The sequence below is a fragment of the Kwoniella shandongensis genome, chromosome 1, assembly GCF_008629635.2.
Source record: "Kwoniella shandongensis chromosome 1, complete sequence".
Classification (NCBI taxonomy): Eukaryota; Fungi; Basidiomycota; class Tremellomycetes; order Tremellales; family Cryptococcaceae; genus Kwoniella; species Kwoniella shandongensis.
Window position 1 is genome coordinate 1,949,940 of NC_089287.1, and position 20,116 is coordinate 1,970,055.

A 20,116-nucleotide genomic window follows, 5' to 3' on the forward strand; every position below is an offset into this window, starting at 1 on the left:
CGTTGCCCTTGCACATCGCACCCACACAGAACGACGGAGCAACAGAAGCGGGGTACGGCCGATAGGTTTTAATGAAATGTGGGATTAGTCTCGAGGTAACGTAAGATTAACGTACCCTCCCTGCTCCCTCGCCGGGGTCAACATACCGCATTCTAAATACTGCACCTGGGCAAATTTCGTAGTACGTATGTAATATACGTAGTGGTGTCCGTATGGTTATGCGAGACCACATGGAACATTTTCTCCAACCGTTGCTCCATCATTGTCGTTGTTGTTGTTGTTGTTATCATAAACGTGACTTGAACTTTGTATTCAGAGCTGGATCATCCGTACAAGTAAATTCACTTCCTCGTCAGTCATCATGGAAGAGTCTACGCGGGAGAAGCAGAGGGATATTGCACCTGTAGACGCCCCGCTCAATGCTGGATCGATCTCGGACGAAGCGACGTTATTTGCGAGTCCACTCCCGATCGTCGGTCAAAGGAAAACGACGACCAGAATAGAAGTTTGGGTTAGTCACCCGCTGTTGTCCTTTTGACAAGGACCTTGAGACTAATACAAACATAGTCATGGTATCTCTACTACGTGGGGAACTCGGGACTTGGTAAGTAAACTCCTTATCAATGCATGCTGATGAAAACACAGGTCCATTCAACTTTGCTATCTCTGCATGGCAGAATCTTCTTTATCAAGCTGGATGGGATCCCGCTTTCCCCAGAGGTACCGTCCCATGTGGCGACGGAGGTGAGTATATGTTCGACGAGGTGTAGGCTGTCGCTGATGTTCGTTGTTCAGGCTGTAACCTGGTGGCCTATGGCTCAGAACGATCTGGTAAGTCCTTGGTTTCCAATGTCGTAGCTGACAAACTGTAGTCAACTCCATCGTCCTCATCACGAACGGTCTTTCTTTCGCATGCCAAGCTGTAATCTTCCTCATCGTTGGATCGTTCGCCGATTACGGCGTTTGGAGACCGCACATCACGACGGCATTCACCATCCTCACCTGGGCAGTCAGCTTTGCATGGTTAGGAGTTGAGCAGCCGTCAAAGTGAGTCAATGAGCACCCAGTATCCCCAATATGACTGAAACAACACAACCATAGGTGGCAAGCGGGAACTGCGCTATATATCCTTGGCCTGATAGGTTATCAAGGTGCTCTTACTTTCTGGACAGCAGCTTTCCCGGGTTTGGCTAGAGATCTGCCCGAGGTCAAGGAGAGCGAACGGAAGTTGGCGACCGGAGAGACAGAGTAAGTAACACAAAACGTCCCCTTTTCGTTGCCGACCTGGTTGCTGACATCTCATTGTAGTCAGAAAACACATGACAATCTCGACATGTTGGCTAGGAATCGACTGGCCAATGTCTCTTTCCTCGTCTGTTCCATCGGAGAGCTGGTCATCCTGGCTATCCTTGCCGGTATCCTGGTCGGCGTAATTAACGACGATCCAAACAGCAACACCAAAGCGCTGAGCATTGTCTGCGCTTACAGTGCTGGAGTCTGGAGTGGGTGGATCACTTGAGTACATTGAAGCAGAGCTAAAGATTTTGCTGCACAGTCTTGTGCGCGATCCCTTGGCTGTGGTTCGAACAATACCGACCTGGAAACCAACTACCGCCGCGGACTAGTTACTTTACAGTTGGGTGAGTGTAGAGATACATATGAGTTGGTAGGCCTGACCTTTCGCAGTTTCAAGCAGATATACCACGCCTTCAGATTATGTTTCCGTCTCAAGCAGACATTCATCTACTTGGTAAGTGAAGAGCTGTTACCTCTGTGGCCGTGCTGACAACACACAGGCCGCGTACTTCTTCCTAGGAGATTGTCTGAATACAGTTGGTGAGTGATGTCATACTACCTGTCAAGTTTGGTGCTGATGTCTCGCAGTCACCGGTAGGTCTACGCACGCTAACAGGGATGTCCATACTAATTCGCTGCAGTCATCGCCACGCTCCAAAATGAGGTTGTCTCTTACGACACCAAGATGCTGAACTAGTGAGTCTGCTGTACTAAATGTTGTGCTTCGCTGACGAGGACGCAGCCTGCTTATTGACGGCATTGCTGCCCAAGCTCTTGGGTGAGCACAATGCTCACTTCCCCTTCGATGTGAGTGCTGACTATGGTCGCAGCATTGGATTGTTCTGGCTCGTGCAAAGAAAGTACACCATTCCCACGAAGACCATGCTCCTCTTCGTAAGTGGACGCGACCATCTCATCGGGTGTAGCTGATAATCGTCCTGCAGAATGCCTTCTGGATCCTCGTCTTATGCGCTTGGGGCTGTATCGGTATCACGCAGACCAGATTTGGCTTCCACAACGCTTGGGAATTCTGGGCCTACCAGGCGTTTTATGGAGTGAGTCTATATCCACTTGAGCGAAGCTGACAACAGATTGCTGTGTGTCCTTGGTATGCCATTTCGGTAAGTCTATCGTTCCGTCAGCGTTGTTTCTTGCTGACATCACACAGCAAGCGATGATCTCCGAAGTCGTACCCAGAGGCAAGGAGGTGAGTGCCAATGTATCAACTTCCACTGACGTGTAGTTCCTCTTCTTTGCTCTGTTCTCCATCATCGGCAAAACATCAAGTTTCATCGGACCCTTTGTCAGCAGTGCCATCATCGATGATTCGGGCAATAACAACATGCCCTTTACTTTCCTCCTCGCACTCGGCTGCATGTCGGTTGCGATTCTAGCCTGCGTCAACGTGGAGAAGTCACGAAAGGAGTGTAGACAATACCTCGAGGACGAGGCGATGAGAGTATATGGGATGAGTTCGGCAGAATTGCTCATCGTTGGGAATGCGAGTGAGATGGACGGTGCTCGACCGGTTGTTGTAGGCGGAGAAAAAGCTTAAGGGGATAGGTTAGACAGCGGATAACAGCGTCAAGTTCCAATCTGATCAGATCGTATAAATGTGTAACGTAATTCCAGGTGCACATCGATCACGGAGTGTAACCATATCGCTCTACATTTCATCTGCCGTCGTAACGGTGTCATGTCGAGTGACTGAGTGCTGCAGCACACGTCCCAGCAGCGTCATTTACTCTACCTACCCACTCGAATCTGATACCCGACTTTTCGAGGGCAGATTGAAGAGCTGCAAAGTATCTGTCTTGTATTCCCAGACCTCCGGTAATCACCAGACCACCCGAGCCTGATAATCCTGACTTTTTAGCATGAGATCGTATCACAGCTACGTCTTCTGCCAAAGCGCCTGTGACATGGGCGAGGACACGTGCGGCGAGAGGACATGTAGATGATAGTGCTAAGACGTGAGGAGCGAGGGAAGCAATTCGTAATTTACGGGTGTTGGAGGCAGTGACGGGGTCTTGGTCGATTGGGAGGTCGTGCTGTACATCTTCAGTCAGCTTCCAATCTGGAGGTGAATGGCAAGAACGAACAGATCTAGCCGGAACATCTGCTGTACTCTCCACACCGAATACCTTTCTGAGAACCGCAGGCAGCCCACCACTCTGTTCTTGACCCATCCCATGATCATCTGCTGCCATGGAGATGGCCTTCAATCCCAAGTGGTATCCGGATCCAGGATCGCCGAATAGATGTCCATGACCTCCTCTCTTTGCGAAGACGTCGTAGTCCGAAGCAGAAGGGCGTTCGCAGAGACCAAGGACGATCGATCCAGTACCGGCAACCACAGCTATACCCCAAGAGGTCTTACGGCGGAGAAGACTCGAAGAGAGTAGAAGGGCGTCGTTCATTACGGTGAGGGAGGGCTGGCCGCATCGCCTGCTACCCATTGGACTAGTTGATGCGCACCCGCCTGATCAGCAGATGTAGCTGTTACAGGCAAGTATGTCACCAGACATACCCCTCGAGCCGTTCTGTCATGCTGATCACATCATTGGGCGAGTCGCAGCCGGAGATCTACCAGACACAGCACATACCAGACAATTGTTAGCACTATCACGACAGTGACAACAGAAGCGGACCTACTCCGACCCATATTCTTTCAAATCCAACAGGACTAGTATACCGTTCACTGTCAAAGTCTGCATGATCGTTCGTTTCGATGTCGCCAGACAGCCTTAGGCTCGATATTGCTTGATCTGTCGCCCGAAGTATTCTACATCACAACCACCGGACGTTAGCCTCCGTTTTCGTGTGCTCATCAGCGTGTCCACTCACTCGCGACTGGCAACCTCGATACCCAGCTCTGACATGTTAGCAGCGCCACCGTACCCTCTACCGACGACATGACCTTGTTCATTCGCGATAGCGGCTGCGGTCTTTGTACCTCCCGCCTGTGAAGAGGTATCACCATTGTCAATGCATTGATGACTTCGGCCTGGTCAATCAGAAGCGAGCACTCACGTCGACACAAAGATATAATGGGCATGAAGAATGAAGCATGCCAATACGACTGACCTTGAGCGACCGATCGACGGAAAGACTGAGTGATGGGACGACCAGGAGCGGAACTAGTAGAAGATGATAATACACGTTCTAGATATCTTCACAGCCATCGTGCCAGTGTGCAGTTCGAACATATTCGAGATGCCTTGGCTTTGTCTAAGCTTAATTCACATCAGAACGCTCAAACTCGCTTCCAGTACTAGGTACCGGGCTCCTTGCGCATCAGAATACTCTGCAAGCTTGCCAACCCGGCAAAGTGTCGAGTGTCGATCGATAGCAAAAACCATTGACACCCAAGTTCAGCGTTCGTTGGATACGCCAGATACGGGAAAGCCGGATCATATTCCACTCGGTCAAGAGTCACGGTAAAACCGGCACAATCACCTCGGCAAGTCGACTGCGGTGTTTCCACAGTTCTCGTCGACGTCCGGTCCGGAAAGAATCATGCACCAGAGAAGGATTAGTTGCCGGGGACCCCATTTAATGTAGTTAGTCTCTGTATTGTCAACCGAGATCGAGAAAGTACCAAAGTGATCTAAGGTCGTCCCGGTACCTTTTCTCTACGCTATCGTTTTTTTCTATATGACAGGTGACTTGGCGATTGACGGCGTGCTTCGTCAGGCGAAAGATAAGCCGATCCCACCAACGGTTTGACAGGTTGGAGTTCTATTAAAAGCCAATCTGCTTCTTCTGAAGCTATCCCAATGTTTTCTGATAGTCTCACCAAACTTAACCGCTCGCTCATTAATGCAACAACAACATGAAGACCATTCTGTTCACTATTCTCAGTCTTCTCCTGCCAGCACTGACCAGCGCCGCTGTTGTTGAGCCACGATGGGCGAACGAGACCTACCTCAGTTCTGCTGGTTTGAGCGCCAATAATGTTGCCCTGTTCAACTATGGGATGGATATCCTAGACAGCAACTTTGGTCTGCCCTTCCTGTGAGTGGTCCCTCCTGAGCATTGGCCACGAGAAGACAAACGAGAGGTTGACTTTGCGTTCGCACTGTAGCTGGCAGAGCCCCAAGTTGTCGTCCTGGTATGCCGTCGGTCTGCTCGCTCGAAACCAGGGTGGAGACGTCCAGGTTGCCAACAAGCTTCTTGCGAATATCGTGACCCAGCAGTACACCGATGAGACATTCATCGGGTACGGTACTTTCAAAGACCCATACTACGTCCCTTATTCCGATGGAAACAGTCTTTTCGAACCCAAGATTTACGATTCGTTCGACCCCAACATCAAGTGAGCCAAATCAGTGTTCACATGTCTGGCTTTGGCCGCTGACATCACGATGTAGCTTGTTCTTTACCATCGCAGCCATGATCATTGATAGCCAGTTCTCTGATCTTATCGAAGCTTCAGTGCTCGAGAACATGCGAAAGGCCATGTACATCGCCGTGGTAGGAGATGGATACCGGGTCGGTGGTATTGACGACGACAATCTGTACCCGGGTTACAGCAACGTAAGTGGAGCGTATCGCAAAAGTCGAACGGCAGACTTACACCTTTGCTGTCATATGTAGCCGTGGTACATGCGTGTCGTCTCCGCTGCATATGTCGGGAGTCTCTTCAACGACGCCAACATCACCTATTGGGGAGAGGTTTGGGCTAAACAGGCCATCGACCTGTTTGACGAGCACAACTCGATCTCCGAGTTCAATGGAGGCACTTATGCAGGCGTTACACTCTTTGCCATATCGCTGGCTCAGTACACTCCGAAGAACAGCACAATATACAACGCTGCACCTCGTCTCATCAGCACCATATGGGACCAGATAGGTAGGTTAAGTTCATGTCCTATCACAGAACGGACACGCGAAGCTGACTTAGAGATCCTGTGTCCCAGCTGAGACCTACAACCCTTCGCTCAACACTCTGTCCGGACCTTGGGACAGAACATATGGGTTTGACCTCACCCAATATTACGGTATTCTTGGCTCGGCTATCACTGGGTTGATTGGTCTTGACGGATCTTGTGAGCATCGTGGAGTATCTTTGAAAGCAGTGACTAACTCACACGCAAATGCGATCCAGATCCGATGCCCAAACCTCTCGACGGCTCGGTTCACTACACCGATATCGCCATCATTCCAATGCAAATGGTCGTAGCTCCTTATATGGAGGCTCAGATCACCTCTCAAGCCAAGTCCAAGCTGTCAGCTCTCTATGGTGACCACTACTACACGGCCCAGACTATCTCGCCTCCCTGGGACAAGCGACCTCGGAACTATACCTACTGGGTCGCCGACGGTCTTTCTGCAGGCGGTGTCTCATTCGACGAGGGTGTCGTGGGAGGTCCTTCCATCAACCAGCCCAGTTTTAGTCCCGGTGTCATCCTGTGGGATGCCGGAAAAGGTGGTGCGGGTTCTGGATACATCTCGGTCAGTCAATTCCTAATGGTAGACGTGGGTATGCATGTACTGATCTTTGACCTCATAGTACTATCCATCAAACCCATCTTGTGAGATTGTGGCGTCATCAACAAACCTCACTATCCGATACGTCCCTACCGTCGACTGGCCAAACAGTACTGTTTCGAACGCTATCCAATTGTCAATCTCTTCGCTGCCCAACTTCCAGCTCAACAAGGGAGCGTTTGCAAATGGCCAGGCCTCGCTGCCCGGTCTTGACGTCTCACTTTCCGGTAACGTGGTCGACCAAGGCACATTCAGCCTAACTTTCACCGGAGACGCCATTAACAGCTTCGAATACTACAATCTCACCTATTCCTTCCCGTCATCTTTGAGTCAGGGAAATTATGTGCCAGAGCTGGTTGTCGGATTCACCAAGACAACACCGCCCTCGTACGATCTGTTCGTATAATCAGGTAAGAATTTGAGCTGTGAATGTTGGGAACGGGAGGACATATGTTATCCACAAAGGTCTAACCGGCTTGCTAAAGGTCCTTGATCGAAAACGAAGTATAATCACAGTTACGGAAAGCATGCATTAGGGTACAAGGGCTTCACGTCCTGCATAAGTCCTGTACATAGCTGGAACATGCTATCTGCTGTTCCAACCGGTTAAACAATCTGATTTGGTCCTTCACCGAAGCTCCAGTCGTAGGTCTCTTGAGACGACTGATCATACCCGAACATGCTAAGCAGGAACGGGGGCCATTCCAAATTCTCTTCCGTCACGCTACTAGTTCCAGCCGCGGGTTCCGACTCTCTGAGATTCCACGTAGTCTGGCTCGCCTGTGTATCGAAATTGAAGTCCATTTGAGTGAAAGCGGGTGCTTGTGACATGAAGAGCGGGCGAGTGTCTAGGACCGTCTCGCTGGCGATGGTATTAGCCGAAATGCCTTGCTCATGACTACGCGGTCTGTTGGTCGGAAGTAAGGTGCTTAGCGGTGTGACTGTCGTACTCGACGATCGAACTATGTGATTCGCACGTCGAGTGTTGACGTCGTCATCTGCAGCCACATGCATTCTCTGGAGGGCTTGCTTCAATCGTTCGGCGAGGGTATGTCGGAGACTAGGGGGAGCTTGATGTGTCGCCGTCAGAGCGTCGAGGTGATGCTGCACAAGTCTCAAGTCTAGGCGAGGGTGAAGGCATCAGTATGGCTGACGTTAGCTTCTCGTACAATACCCACCTCTATGGTCGCTCGTGCCAGTTGCCACCGAGCTGAGGAGGATCAACGACGCCTGCGTCAGGATCTGTAGACTGTCTCAGCTGGTAGATGCATTGTGATCTGTTGGTTTCGTGTTGGTCTCGTGCTGAACTCACGACTAGATCCCAGCCGCTCCAGACCTCGAAACCCGCACCTTGGATCTGCAAGACCAGTCGCGAAGACTCCAGCAAAGCCTTTCGCTCATTGAACGAAACCGAATTGACACCTCGTAATGGCAGGAATATGGAGAGAACGAAGAGTTTGTGCAGGTGATAGTTGAGCAGAATCACCGAACGGACATACATGTTCGCATTTACATCTGAGACAAGGACGACTGCTATCAGCGCCGCTTAATCTACCGCTCTCGAGGAATGACTCACTCTGTGGAGCATGTCTAGCGTACCATTGGTCGATCTCGCCGGCCCAAGACTGTATCGCTTGTAGATCGTCGACCTTTGTCTGGACTTGAGTCTTCCTACGGTCGGGCGGACAACATACAGTCTCCCACACAGTGGGCAGACCTCTGCCGACGAATCGAGGCATCCTCACTTGCATGACCTGTAGCAATTCTCCAATGGCACCTGCAGCGTTAGAAGATGAGGTTGCAGACTCCTGGGTGGACGGAAACGGTGGATCTGGAGGGACGACAGGGAGTGCCGGGCACACGAGATGCAGCGACGAGTGTTCAAGCTCGATCGTCTACACCATGTGGACGTCACCGTCAATACACGTATCGATTGACACCGATCTCAAGCCGGAAATTCAGGAGTGAATTTGTACTCACTCGCAGGCCTTCCCAGAGACCTTTCCACTCCTCCTGCCTCTTCCCACGTTCCATCGCCATTCCATCCAACAATAGTCGGTAGGCCACATTCACCCACATTCCAACCGTGTCGACCCAGCCGATCGCCAACAATCCCACGAGGATGATTCCAAGCACGTCGTCAAACTTGTCGCTCGACGCTCCGCTGTCATGGCTACAGAAGGGAGTAGAGATATCACCGGAGGGCTTACCCAGATCGGGGATAGTGAGTGATCCCACTGCTCTGCAGAACGCTCGCAAATAGATCGGTTGGAAGGATGCGAGGTCGGCCGAGGGATAGTGCGCAGCGGCAACGTATAAGATCGAGACCGCAAGCAATGGCGTCGGGTGGGTGAAGGACACCTGTCCCGAGAAGAAGTGCAACCCAGGCATGTGCGAGCGGAAGCTATGTATGATTGTCGGTCATCCCATGCCCTGGCCTTGCGATGGGTCAGGCGAAAGGCTGCAACGTACGATATCCATAGTTTTGTGATAGTGTCAGGATCCCAAGCTTCGTGCTGGGAAAGGGATGCCGGCAATTCCTCCTTCAAAGCATCGATAGCAGACCATACTCCAGAGAAGTTGAAATCGGCGATGTCATCTTGAGTGACGTCTTGATGGAGCGGACTGGAAGCGCTTCCACCAGCCTGCGACAGATACAGTACATCTGGTTCTTCGACTAGGCTGGAAGGATGAGCAGAAGGTTCTGCATTATCGCCAACTACCGTGTGTGCTGATGTTACTCCATCGTCTTCTTTGCGAAGCAATCTATTCACCATGGACTGAAGTTTCAAATTAGTCTCTTCTAGATCTTTCACTCGCTTGTTGACCTCGTTTCGCCAGATCTCTGTACATGTATGGGACGGATATGGTATGGGGGACAAGGGGACAGCGGCGTTGACCCTGGGTACGAATTCGCATAACGACTTGGTGATCCGACATCGTCTACAAGGAGGATCACTGGCACCGATGCATTTCATCTTCTGGGCACGGCACTTGACTGTAACGTGCATAAGACCGGGTCAACACTACTTGATGTGTGCCCAACGAGGTGATCCTATCGGCGATATGCGGTGGGTGAGGAAGGCCCGGTAATCAACCCACTCACTGCATGCTTGCGATGTTCGATCGGTACTCTTCCGCTTCTTAGCCGGTCTTGGAGAATCACTAGTGTCGGATGTCATGCTGATATATGGTTAGAGACGGAGGATTGAACAAGTGAACAACATAAGTACACGTATGTGTGATAATGTATGCTAGCGCGGTCACACGATCTCCATGCGATGAAGCGATAGGGGAGAGATAAGCTTTTCCGGGTCGGCAGTGGTTCCGGCAAACACGGCAGAACCGGGACTCGGTCTAGTTAGTTGCGATAACATGATCTCCCCCTTAAGCGCTGTACTCTGTCTTCATATATACATAGTCTCTTACTCGCCCTGTTCGCGAGGGATGATCCCAATTCCACTAACACAACCAGCTCCGTATTACGGCAAGAGGCTTCAAGTACGATTTCTGATCACCCATGTCGCCGCTCAATTCGAGGAAAGACGCACTGGCACAACAGACCAGTGCGATAGAGTTGGGCCATGGTCCAACCGTCGACCCGGTTTCCGCCCGTGATGAAGCACGACTCAATGAGATCGGTTATGCCCAAGAATTCAAGCGGGAGATGTCCGCTGCCGGGTGAGTCGTTTCTCAATCTAGGTCAAGCATAGGCGAAACTGATGGCCAATCAGTATCGTTACAATCTCTTTCACTGCTATCGGTATCCTGACGGGTATGAGTTCGGCGTTTCAGACCGGTCTATTTGCTGGGGGGTGAGTATTCATCCAGGACATCAGGGTGACGGGGTGGGCGACTAATCCATGCCTCACAGTCCTCTTGGACTCTTCTGGGGGTGGAACGTCTGCTCCTTCTTCATGTTCTTGATAGCGCTTTCAATGGCGGAGATTTGCTCGGCTTTCCCTACTGCTGGAGGTGAGTTCAGGTCTCGTGCGACCTAGTGCCCACGCTGATGACTTCACCGCAGGTCTGTACTACTGGGTGTGCCGCTTGCGACCTCAATCGAAATGGCTGGGTTTCTACACAGGGAACGTCTATGTGAGATGTTCGCGCTGATACGCAAGTCATGAAGCTGAGAACTTGAACCTCGTAGGCTTGGGCGATGGTGTTCACAGGGACGAGTGGTCTTTTATCTGCCGCATTATACCTGGCGTCAGCTTTGCAAGTGGGCGGCTACCACCTCTCGCGAGCGGAGATCGCTGCGATTGCATGGTAAGTGGCTACGTTCCGCACAACTTCTCCCTGCAGCCTTCTGACAAGACTGTCTGCTCCTGATAGGGGCTTTTGCATTTTGTCCGGTTTCGTCAACTCTGGAGGATCGAAACTCGTCGGTCGTATCGCGACTTTCGCATCATGGTGGACTCTGGGTGGTACGGTCGTCCTCGTCGTCACCCTCCTGGTCAAAGCGCCTGTGAAGAACAGTGCACACTTTGTCTTCTTCGATTTCGAAAACTACACCGGCTGGGGAAGCAAAGGATTCGTCGTGATGCTTGGTTTCTTGCAAGCTGTGTATGCGTTGGAAGGCGCCGAAACCGCTGCCCAGGTCGCAGAGGAGGCCAAGAATGCCGATTGGCTTGCCCCACTTGGTATCGCCAGTTCGATTGCCGGTTCATGGCTCGTCGGTGTTGTCTGTGAGGTCTATCTGATCACTTGTCATACCTTCATCTTGCTGACAGTGGTCCTTAACAGACCTCCTCGCATTACTGTTCTCACTCCAATCCATCACGAGTATTGTCGGGACCAACTATTCTTTGCCAATCTGCCAGTTGTTCTATGATGCTGCAGGTCCTCACTTGTCCATTCTCCTCATTGTGATTGTGGTAAGTACACTACACATCCACGGTGCAAACGTCCTGCTCCAGCGTACGTGCTGACTTTTTGCAAAAGCTTGTCGCTCAAGCCTCCGCAGCGATGACAGCTTGGACGGCTTCCTCCCGATTGTTCTTCGCTCTTGCTCGAGACCACGCGTTCCCTCACAAGAATCTCTTCATGGCTCAAAACCGCTACGACGTCCCTTACTACGGAGTCTGGCTGTCGGTCATTGTGGGAGTTGCTATCTGTGCCTGCTACATTGGATCAGTGGTCGCATTCAATGCGATCCTTTCCGCTGCAGCCATTTCAGTGCTTCTTGCCTAGTGGGTTATCTCGTTCGGCGTCTTTGGTTCCAAGTGCTGACCTTTGCGCCTCAAAGTGGAATGCCTATCATGTGTCGAGTACTGTACCCGGCTGGTCTTGATGGCTTCCACGGACCTTTCCGTCTTGGCAAGTTCTCATGGGCTATCAACGTCGCCTCCCTCATCTTCATCGTCGTCATGAGCGTCTTCTTCGTTTTACCAGCATCTCACCCTACGACCGCACTGAACATGAACTACGCCATTGTCGCGATCGGAGGTCTTGTTGTCTTAGTCTCATTGCAATGGCTCTTCTGGGGAAAGAATGTGTACCAAGGAGTGGTTCATACTTATGTCGAGCCAGTTGCCCTATCTGGAAACTCAACGTCCGAGGATACTGAGAAGATTATATAAGACACTGGGCTCAAGTTGAAGTATATAGTATACGATGTGTGGTTCAGTCGATAATGTCCTGTGCATTCGTCGCAGCTAGTATTTACATGTATGGGGTACAGCAGTCCGCGGATCTTACAAGGGTTGAGGGTCGTTGCGGGGCGTAGGAACGACGGTGTTCCAGACTGCGACGTAATGAGATCAGGTTAGGGCCTGTGTTCAAGATCATCGAATGCAAATACTCACTCTGGTTGGTGTTACCGGTGGTACACTGGTAGAGCTGAACACCGTTGTCACCCTCGTCCAAGCATTGGTCACCGCCAGTGATAGCGATACGCTTGTCGTCGGTGTAGTACCAGGTCTGTTGGTAGAGACCGGGGTATGATTGCCAGATCTGGAACGCGTTACAATCAGCCATCGTCGCGTCGCTGACGTATCGAACAATACCAATGGCGTACTCACCTTCAACGATCCAAAGTTACCAGGGTTCTCTCCCGCATCGAGGGCATAGGCCGAATCCGAGTTGGAGACGAAGATGCTACCGGAACCGGAGTTGATATCCCACACGGTTGCCTGATCACATGGCTTGGAGACGACAGCGAGACCGTTGGAGAGGTTCGAAGCACCGTTGTTGCCTTGCGAACCGGTCTCGAGGGAAAGACAAAGGTTGTCGCGGCCAGCGTAGATGAGCTGATTGGTAGCTCGCTTGGCCAAGGGAGCGGGCGCAGCATAGGCGAGGAGAGGGAGGAGAGCAAGTGCGATGGAGGCGAGCATGGTGATGTGGTATTATAAGGTGGGACTGGTGTTATGTTGATATAAAGTGAAGAGAGTTTGACGGGAAGTATCAGATTCTGTGTGATGATGGGTGAATGTGGATTGATTGAGGTTGTCAGTTGGCCAACCTTTATACATCTTTGATGGATCGCTGTTGAATCTTGGCACACCGGCCATGGTCGCTATTTTTGGCTCGATTTGCATCATCGACTCCAACATTCAACACGATTTGCACAGCTTCGGCCTCGAGGTCATGTGCGAAGTGCTCCGTGTTTCCGATTGTGATGAAGACAAAGACAAAGCTGTCATCTCCCTTTGAACCCCCCATGTATGACAATGACAGACAGTCATCCACACCGGCTTACCCTCCCTGAGCTAAATCAATCAAGCCTCGGAACAAAACTCCGGGCTCGGTCATGTTGAACATCACCTCCGCACATAGGTGTGGTCACCGCCCGAATCCGGTTGATCTAACCCGATCGGAGATCATAAGGCGGTGTTGTCATGACGTCGATATGTTTTGATCACAATGTGCACATGCTTGTAAGCTAGTGACGTGGTGTTGGAATGCATGAGTGTGATAACATCGACGACGTATGTAGAGATATGTCGCTATCAAAGGTTGCAATCCGATGGGTTTGATTGGTTGATTTGATCTGCTCTGAGACCAGAATTGGAACCGGGTGGTTCGCCGTGATGATTTCCCTTTTACGTCACTACAGCCTCGACCATGCATTTGATAGTCTGATCACTCTAAGTTACTTTCTTGTCGATGCGACTGATCCACGTATGCATGTGCTACTTCTCCTCGGGCAGTGCGAGTTTGATCGCCTCTACGAGATTCGGCTGTTTCTGCTTCCATCCCAACGATTTCGCCTTCTCACTAACCTCCATGAATGAGTTCGTCCCGAACATGTACATGTCACCTTCCCCTTCCGCCAAACTTATAACTCCTCCGTTGGGGATATCTCCTCGCGCGAAAAGGCGATCGCCAATAAGTTCGATGATAGGTTTCCAGGTATGCTGGTTGAGACCTGCATAGATGAGGTTGGACCAGCCGTGTGATCCCGCCTCAGCAATGGTAGAGTCCGGATGCTCGAGGGCTTGAGACAGTACGATGAGGTATAAGTCGATCAGGTCTTGCACGTGAACCTGGTGAACTGTTGGTCAGCTTGTTGTGTCTTTCTGTATCAATAAAACGACGACCACTTGCATTGCCCCAGATGTTGTCCCCCTTGCCGATGTAGCCAGCTTGACCTGTCCGTTTGGCATATCGTACGTAAGCAGGGATTTGGAGCGAGAGCTCTACATGTTGTGAGATCGCGTCAGTGGTGACTTGTTCAGACTTCCTGACCACTGCCGCGCTTGTGAACCTACTATTACCAGGGCCAGTACCTGGACCGTAGACCGTAGGCGACATGATGATGTACGCGGAGATGATACCTCTTTCAGCAGATCGAGCTACACTGATTTCGGAGCAGCGTCAGCAGCTAGACTAACGATATGAGAGAAATGGCACGCACATCCTATCACCGCTGTGGAAGAATGCGGTATCCGGCAATGCTTCCCATCGCTCGTGGTCGGAGTCCTATATCATGGGAGCCCGATCAGCTCTGCGTTGTCGACTGCACTACTAGGCAGGCTCACCGTCCATACATCCGTCCCTGCTTCTCCATTCGAACCATACATAATTGACCCAGTCCCTGACGTTTGGAGCAAGACCGGTTTAATGTCTGAACGCTTCGCTCGGCTTTCGAGTCCTTCCACGATCGCTTTGATACTCTCGTCACCACCTGCAAATGGAACTGCAAAGTTTACCACCACGTCGTTCTCTTCGACCAGGGAGCGAAGGAGTGTGATGTCTTCGACTGAACCAGGGACGGTATTGATTCTGTATGGCTCAAATAGGGACTGCTTGGCAGAGTCTCGGATGAGGGCGGTGATGTTCTTGGGATCGTAGGTCTTGAGGAGGGTAGTGAGAAGAGTGCCTATTTGCGAGCTGATTAGGTTACTTCCCGCTCAACCAGACGCACTCACCTCCGAGGTAGCCGGTGGCACCGAGGATGAGTATGCTCGGAGGGGAAGTCATTCTGCTTGTTATGATGAACGATGAGTGAAACAGTGGGTATGGTAGGTTTGATTAGTGGTTGTGTACCCCCGGTGTACTGTCGTACTGATAACGAAAAGTGTTCCCAGCATCTTGAGATGCATGTCTTATATACGTCAGAACTGGGCGTGTGTTCAAACTTAAGCCCTTGAAAGCATGAGTAAGCCCGGCGAGTCAGTATGACACAGTCGTCCTTGCTCGTTGAAGAATAATTCATCCTGACAGAGTCATCTTAACAATGTAGGATCACGAACACCGGAATCTCCGTGCCAGACTACCGTACCAACCGGAGATTCCGTAAGCAAGCATCCCGCAATCATACGCACGTCGTGATTGTCTACCGCTTTCCCTCAACATGTGTTTCCACGTTGTCAGACCATTCATGCTTGACTGATCGATGCATAATCTTACACGTCAATCACCGAGATGAGGAGTAGTCGTTCCTCGTCTGACACAGCAACAACCAACAAGAAACGTAAGCGTCGGAATCTCCAGGAAGGACCTTCACTTCGTCGAGCTCTGAGCTGCACGGAATGTAAGCGGCGCAAAACGAAAGTAAGCGGCTTGCTCGAGATGTCTTCAGTCAACATGCTCATCGTCCACCTCAACTCACAGTGCTCAACGATAGGGAAGGTGCCTTGTGATTCGTGTATCAAACGTGGGAAGCCAGAGGAATGCTTTTGGGAAGGGATATCTGATCAGGGGGAGGGGATCTTGACCGGTACGTGCCTTCTTGCGCTTCGAGGCTGTCGTACCGACCACTCTGTCCTCGACTCATAGCGGTGTAGATCCTCGTGGTCATGTGGACTTTGGTCCGGATGTATTGGCTCTTCGCAACCAAGTTACCAGATTGCAAAGTCTCGTCGACGCTCTTACCCAACAAACCTCCATTCGTCCGAAAGAGATGATCACGTCCAACGTTCCGAAAGTACCTTCTTGTCCGTCAACAGGTTCAGTATCAGCCCATATGCCGCGACGAAGTCAAGATGGAGCGACAACGGATAATCTCGAGAACACTGCAACCACTATTGAACAGCTCGTGCTTGGACCTGGTCTCCGTCCAAACATCACCGACAAGATGGGTCCTCTTCCCTCTACAACGCCAGACCTTCACCCTATCTCAGCACTGCTCTCTGCACAGGACAGCTACGTCTCTTCGCGCGATCATGTTCTGCTCGACGCTATTCTTCGACTGCTTCCTCCCAGCGCAACGACTAGTCGCATCTTGATCCAAGATTACTTCGATGGGCCGATACATACAGGATGGCATGTGAGTGAATGACATGGCTCGTGGGTCTAGTCCGCTGACAATGCAGATAGGCAATTACGAAGTACACCTTCATTCGGCAATTTCAGCTATACTCGTCGATGACCCTGGAGGACCAACTACTTGGTATGGAATCGGGATGGGTTGCTGTGTATTTGATGGTACGTACCACAGAGCTGGCATCAACTGATAAATATAGATCCTTGCCTTTTCCGTCCGCTTCTCCACCCTGGACCACCTGCAACAGCTGTTCCCTCAACGCAGTCAAGAGGAGATCAGTGGTCTCCCGGACCTGTTGTACAGAGCTAGTCTTGTCGCTCTGGATGTGTCAAACTATTTGGTGGTGCCGCAGATCAGACATATACAGGTGAGTCCATGGTCCCCCTTGTTCCGGTGGTCGACAAGCTCAAGTAAGGGTCGCAGGCCGCCTTATTGTATATCAACTTCCTCTTCGTACGTCGTCACCGTTCTCACACACCAACGATCCTCTGTTGACCTTGAAGTCCAGCATTTCGGTGACTCCGCCGAAAAGGCCAATCTCGCGTTGCGTCACCTTGACAGCGCTATCTCGACGGCTCAATGGCTAGGACTAGACATCATAGGTAGCGACTCAAACAAGGCTCCTCTGTTGGATCCCGCATTCCTCCATGTCTCACCCAGGGCCGCGTACGAGACATCCAAGCAGCTGCTGCATATGCTTTCATTCATGGATGGGACTATCTATAAACGAGCTGGTTTATGGCGGATGGATGCTGCGGTAAATGTCGGTGAGCGATTCCTGTGATATGGTTCATGCGGCACTAGGTGATGTTTTCTTTCCAGCTGTACCCGAAAACCTCAACGACACCGATCTGCTGCATATGACCTTCCCAGTGGAACGTCCGTCCGACGAGTTTACCGATTCTAGCTTGTCCATCGTAAGTAACGGCCTGGACAGCACTGGTGACTGACTCCGAGACTCAGCTCGGTAGCTCTTTTGCTTGCGTGATCAGGCGGCACTCGAGGAAGGATAGGTCAGATCGTGAGCGCTACATCATGGCGCTTGACAGAGAATGATAACGACTGATTGCGATACTATGTAGATGAGCTCTCCTATGATCAGATCATGGATTACGATCGTGCGCTGCGGGAAGTCTTGAAATCGATCTTGACTTTACCAGATCGGAATGCCCAGTCTGCATGTGGGTTTCATGTCGGAGCGTGTTGAAGGATGTCTAACGGTCCATGTTCAGGGATGATGAACCATCTCTTCAGCAGTCAGTTGCGTCGCTCTTGTCAATTCATCCCAGACGCTTACCCTGGTGGTAGGCATCCACAATCGACTCTTGCGGATACATCGGCCTTATATGGTGAAGGGATATCACGACGCTCAGTGGACGTTTTCCTCCCATGCCTCGGTAGAGAGCGCAAAGGCAATCATAGAGACGCAGAAGTTGATGCTGCCGTGGCCACACCTCCGGCCTGGGTGAGTTGATTCGATGCGATGTAACAAGTGCTGATATTCTGTAGCTTTGTGACGCGATGGATTCTTGGTTCTGCCATTGTGTTGGCTGTGAACAGTGTTCTCCGTTCCGAACAGGAGAATCACGCAGCCCAGCATGAGAGCGGCCGGGAGGACCTGGCCCAAGCTATTGCGATCCTTCAATCGGAGGTCAATCACGGTATCGCAACAGAGGTCAACTTGGGATGTATACGGGCGATCCAGGCTATGTCAGACTCGATGGGACTGGAGAGCGCGACGCACAGCGTGCACGGCGCATCGGACATGCGCTTACAGTCATACTTTGATGAGGTGAAACGGAGGATTCTGGCACCGGGTGAGTTGTCCCGGCTCGAATCGACCAGTTCAACCGCTGATACCTAGTGTAGTGTCGACAGACGACGTTGCCCCTAGCGATCTCCAGTCTAATCCTCAACAGCTGTTCGACTTCTTCGGAGATGCGAATACGTTGTTCGATTTGTCCTCGTTCATGGCCGACTACGATACCGCATTCGGCGGTTTGAGCGGGCCTGACGGGGTACCTCGTTGACGGCTAGGGTGCCATATGGGTGGAGGCAGGCAGAGTACCGCAGACCGTTCCAATCGAATTAGGGATCTGTCGCGACCTAGTTTGGTATACAGACGCGCAGCTTACCTTTTCAGTCCCAGATAACTTGTTGTGTGAGTAGCTCCAGGTTTATGTCATCGATCTTCATCGTATCGTCAGCCTCTGTACCAAGTCAAGACGTGAGGCATCGTGAGGAAACCCGATAATGCACTCCACGCCGTATGCCAGAGTACCCAACGATCAATGTCCTTTCATAAATCCCAAAATATCTACTTCTAAAAAGTTTACTTGCTTTACTCCTTGGCTGCGCGACGACTAGGCAGAGACACAGACACCGCCTATGAGGACAAAGCCAGTATCGCAGGCAAAGGCGTTGCACCTGCCCGCAGTACAGGTAGCTCCGCCGAACGCTACACCGGCAATCTGGGTACAACTGTTCGTGTCAGTCAGGTTCAATCGTCACAAGACTTACTCTGTACCAGCGGTAGCATTCTGCACGCCAAGAGCTCCGTTCAGGCAACCACCGCACGACTCAAGCTCTGACATAGTATCGATGCACTATCGGTCAGTTTTGTGATTATAATCCATGAACTCACCTCGTACCCGTCCCCAGACCCATTCACCAAGCAAGCTTCCAAACCACTAGGACAAAATGATTGACTAGGAAGTCTTGCTGAGTCTCGCGCTTGTCGCTTCGTTAGAGCACTAGCCTGAGCTGCCGCCGAATGGTCGTAGGCGTAGTAACTGGATCCCGTACACACTGATCGGGCGGGAAAGGTGACTTTGTTGCCAAAGTAACAGTGCCAGCCATTCGCGCCGGTCCTGGGCAAGATCACCAAGTACTTGTATGAGGCCGCGTGTGCAAAGCACGTTTGAGTATTCGACCAAATACCGTCGTCTGACAATCCCGAGGTGACGGACGAGTCGAAGCATCCATCCCATTGGAATGTCGTTCTCACGTTAGCAACCTGTACCGTCAGCGCGAAACCTCACTCTCTATTACATACAGTGTAGTAATCCGCTTCCGAGCATGTGTGATCGGCGCCGGCGTCGGAGCCTGATGCCGATTGTACATATGCAGAATTAGGTCCGGAAGTGGTACAGAGACAGGTGCCTGCTGAGTAGTACGAGTAATACCACCTGGACGATTGGGTGGTCATGGGTTGGCGCTGATACACGCAGCCTGAAGGGTCAGCACTCTGTCAATCGTAGTCTACTCACCCGACACGCGGCATCAGAGGTGATTCCCGGCCGCGAGAGAGTGTTGGTTGTTGGCACAGCAGCGCTTGTGACGCAGCCAATGAAGGTGTTGTCGACCCTCTGGGCGGCGAAGGCTATGTTTGCGAGGGCAAGCAAGGCGAGAAGGAGATTGAGCGTTGACATCATGTCGCAAAGGGTTAGGGGGTTAGGGGGTTAGGGGTTAGGGGTTAGGGGTTAGGGGGTTAGGGGGTTAGGGGTTAGGGGTTAGGGGTTAGGGGGTTAGGGGTTAGGGGGTTAGGGGTTTAGGGGTTAGGGGGTTAGGGGTTAGGGGTTAGGGGTTAGGGGTTGGGGGTTAGGGGGTTAGGGG

At 51.5% G+C, this 20,116-nt stretch overlaps 9 protein-coding genes across 9 annotated transcripts; 4 read left to right on the top strand and 5 right to left on the bottom strand.

The window, feature by feature from the left end:
• Positions 1 to 361: 361 nt before the first annotated feature.
• On the top strand, positions 362 to 2,851 carry CI109_100712 (uncharacterized protein; the record flags this gene model as incomplete). Its single annotated transcript, XM_065966826.1, has 17 exons — positions 362 to 511; positions 568 to 604; positions 694 to 744; positions 796 to 831; positions 921 to 1,047; positions 1,102 to 1,248; positions 1,309 to 1,502; positions 1,556 to 1,640; positions 1,687 to 1,750; positions 1,797 to 1,836; positions 1,938 to 1,992; positions 2,039 to 2,074; positions 2,127 to 2,190; positions 2,241 to 2,277; positions 2,388 to 2,417; positions 2,465 to 2,503; positions 2,691 to 2,851. The coding sequence occupies 17 exons, from the start codon at positions 362 to 364 to the stop codon at positions 2,849 to 2,851; spliced, it is 1,353 nt and encodes a 450-aa protein (XP_065822898.1).
• Positions 2,852 to 2,962: 111 nt separating this feature from the next.
• Positions 2,963 to 4,368, bottom strand: CI109_100713 (uncharacterized protein; the record flags this gene model as incomplete). The annotated part of the gene is made up of 7 exons (XM_065966827.1): positions 2,963 to 3,003; positions 3,047 to 3,347; positions 3,399 to 3,759; positions 3,827 to 3,882; positions 3,952 to 4,081; positions 4,144 to 4,259; positions 4,330 to 4,368. 7 exons carry the CDS (start codon positions 4,366 to 4,368, stop codon positions 2,963 to 2,965), a joined length of 1,044 nt encoding a protein of 347 aa, XP_065822899.1.
• A 763-nt stretch (positions 4,369 to 5,131) lies between these two features.
• CI109_100714 (uncharacterized protein) lies at positions 5,132 to 7,195 on the top strand (the record flags this gene model as incomplete). The annotated part of the gene is made up of 7 exons (XM_032004527.1): positions 5,132 to 5,313; positions 5,384 to 5,614; positions 5,670 to 5,835; positions 5,896 to 6,151; positions 6,219 to 6,347; positions 6,407 to 6,753; positions 6,812 to 7,195. 7 exons carry the CDS (start codon positions 5,132 to 5,134, stop codon positions 7,193 to 7,195), a joined length of 1,695 nt encoding a protein of 564 aa, XP_031861005.1.
• A 200-nt stretch (positions 7,196 to 7,395) lies between these two features.
• Positions 7,396 to 9,971, bottom strand: CI109_100715 (uncharacterized protein; the record flags this gene model as incomplete). The annotated part of the gene is made up of 7 exons (XM_032004526.1): positions 7,396 to 7,910; positions 7,968 to 8,031; positions 8,102 to 8,304; positions 8,366 to 8,684; positions 8,770 to 9,193; positions 9,262 to 9,787; positions 9,896 to 9,971. The coding sequence occupies 7 exons, from the start codon at positions 9,969 to 9,971 to the stop codon at positions 7,396 to 7,398; spliced, it is 2,127 nt and encodes a 708-aa protein (XP_031861004.1).
• Positions 9,972 to 10,309: 338 nt separating this feature from the next.
• CI109_100716 (uncharacterized protein) lies at positions 10,310 to 12,374 on the top strand (the record flags this gene model as incomplete). Its single annotated transcript, XM_032004525.1, has 9 exons — positions 10,310 to 10,470; positions 10,524 to 10,604; positions 10,664 to 10,764; positions 10,817 to 10,887; positions 10,943 to 11,061; positions 11,128 to 11,480; positions 11,539 to 11,669; positions 11,737 to 11,984; positions 12,041 to 12,374. The coding sequence occupies 9 exons, from the start codon at positions 10,310 to 10,312 to the stop codon at positions 12,372 to 12,374; spliced, it is 1,599 nt and encodes a 532-aa protein (XP_031861003.1).
• A 114-nt stretch (positions 12,375 to 12,488) lies between these two features.
• CI109_100717 (uncharacterized protein) lies at positions 12,489 to 13,127 on the bottom strand (the record flags this gene model as incomplete). The annotated part of the gene is made up of 3 exons (XM_032004524.1): positions 12,489 to 12,538; positions 12,600 to 12,747; positions 12,816 to 13,127. The coding sequence occupies 3 exons, from the start codon at positions 13,125 to 13,127 to the stop codon at positions 12,489 to 12,491; spliced, it is 510 nt and encodes a 169-aa protein (XP_031861002.1).
• A 798-nt stretch (positions 13,128 to 13,925) lies between these two features.
• On the bottom strand, positions 13,926 to 15,216 carry CI109_100718 (uncharacterized protein; the record flags this gene model as incomplete). Its single annotated transcript, XM_065966828.1, has 6 exons — positions 13,926 to 14,279; positions 14,341 to 14,432; positions 14,505 to 14,593; positions 14,651 to 14,715; positions 14,775 to 15,115; positions 15,165 to 15,216. 6 exons carry the CDS (start codon positions 15,214 to 15,216, stop codon positions 13,926 to 13,928), a joined length of 993 nt encoding a protein of 330 aa, XP_065822900.1.
• A 444-nt stretch (positions 15,217 to 15,660) lies between these two features.
• Positions 15,661 to 18,531, top strand: CI109_100719 (uncharacterized protein; the record flags this gene model as incomplete). Its single annotated transcript, XM_065966829.1, has 14 exons — positions 15,661 to 15,789; positions 15,850 to 15,955; positions 16,023 to 16,504; positions 16,555 to 16,662; positions 16,749 to 16,868; positions 16,925 to 16,954; positions 17,010 to 17,268; positions 17,324 to 17,418; positions 17,465 to 17,522; positions 17,584 to 17,682; positions 17,734 to 17,757; positions 17,810 to 17,966; positions 18,011 to 18,318; positions 18,371 to 18,531. The coding sequence occupies 14 exons, from the start codon at positions 15,661 to 15,663 to the stop codon at positions 18,529 to 18,531; spliced, it is 2,136 nt and encodes a 711-aa protein (XP_065822901.1).
• A 333-nt stretch (positions 18,532 to 18,864) lies between these two features.
• On the bottom strand, positions 18,865 to 19,935 carry CI109_100720 (uncharacterized protein; the record flags this gene model as incomplete). Its single annotated transcript, XM_065966830.1, has 3 exons — positions 18,865 to 18,972; positions 19,146 to 19,517; positions 19,771 to 19,935. The coding sequence occupies 3 exons, from the start codon at positions 19,933 to 19,935 to the stop codon at positions 18,865 to 18,867; spliced, it is 645 nt and encodes a 214-aa protein (XP_065822902.1).
• Positions 19,936 to 20,116: the final 181 nt, after the last annotated feature.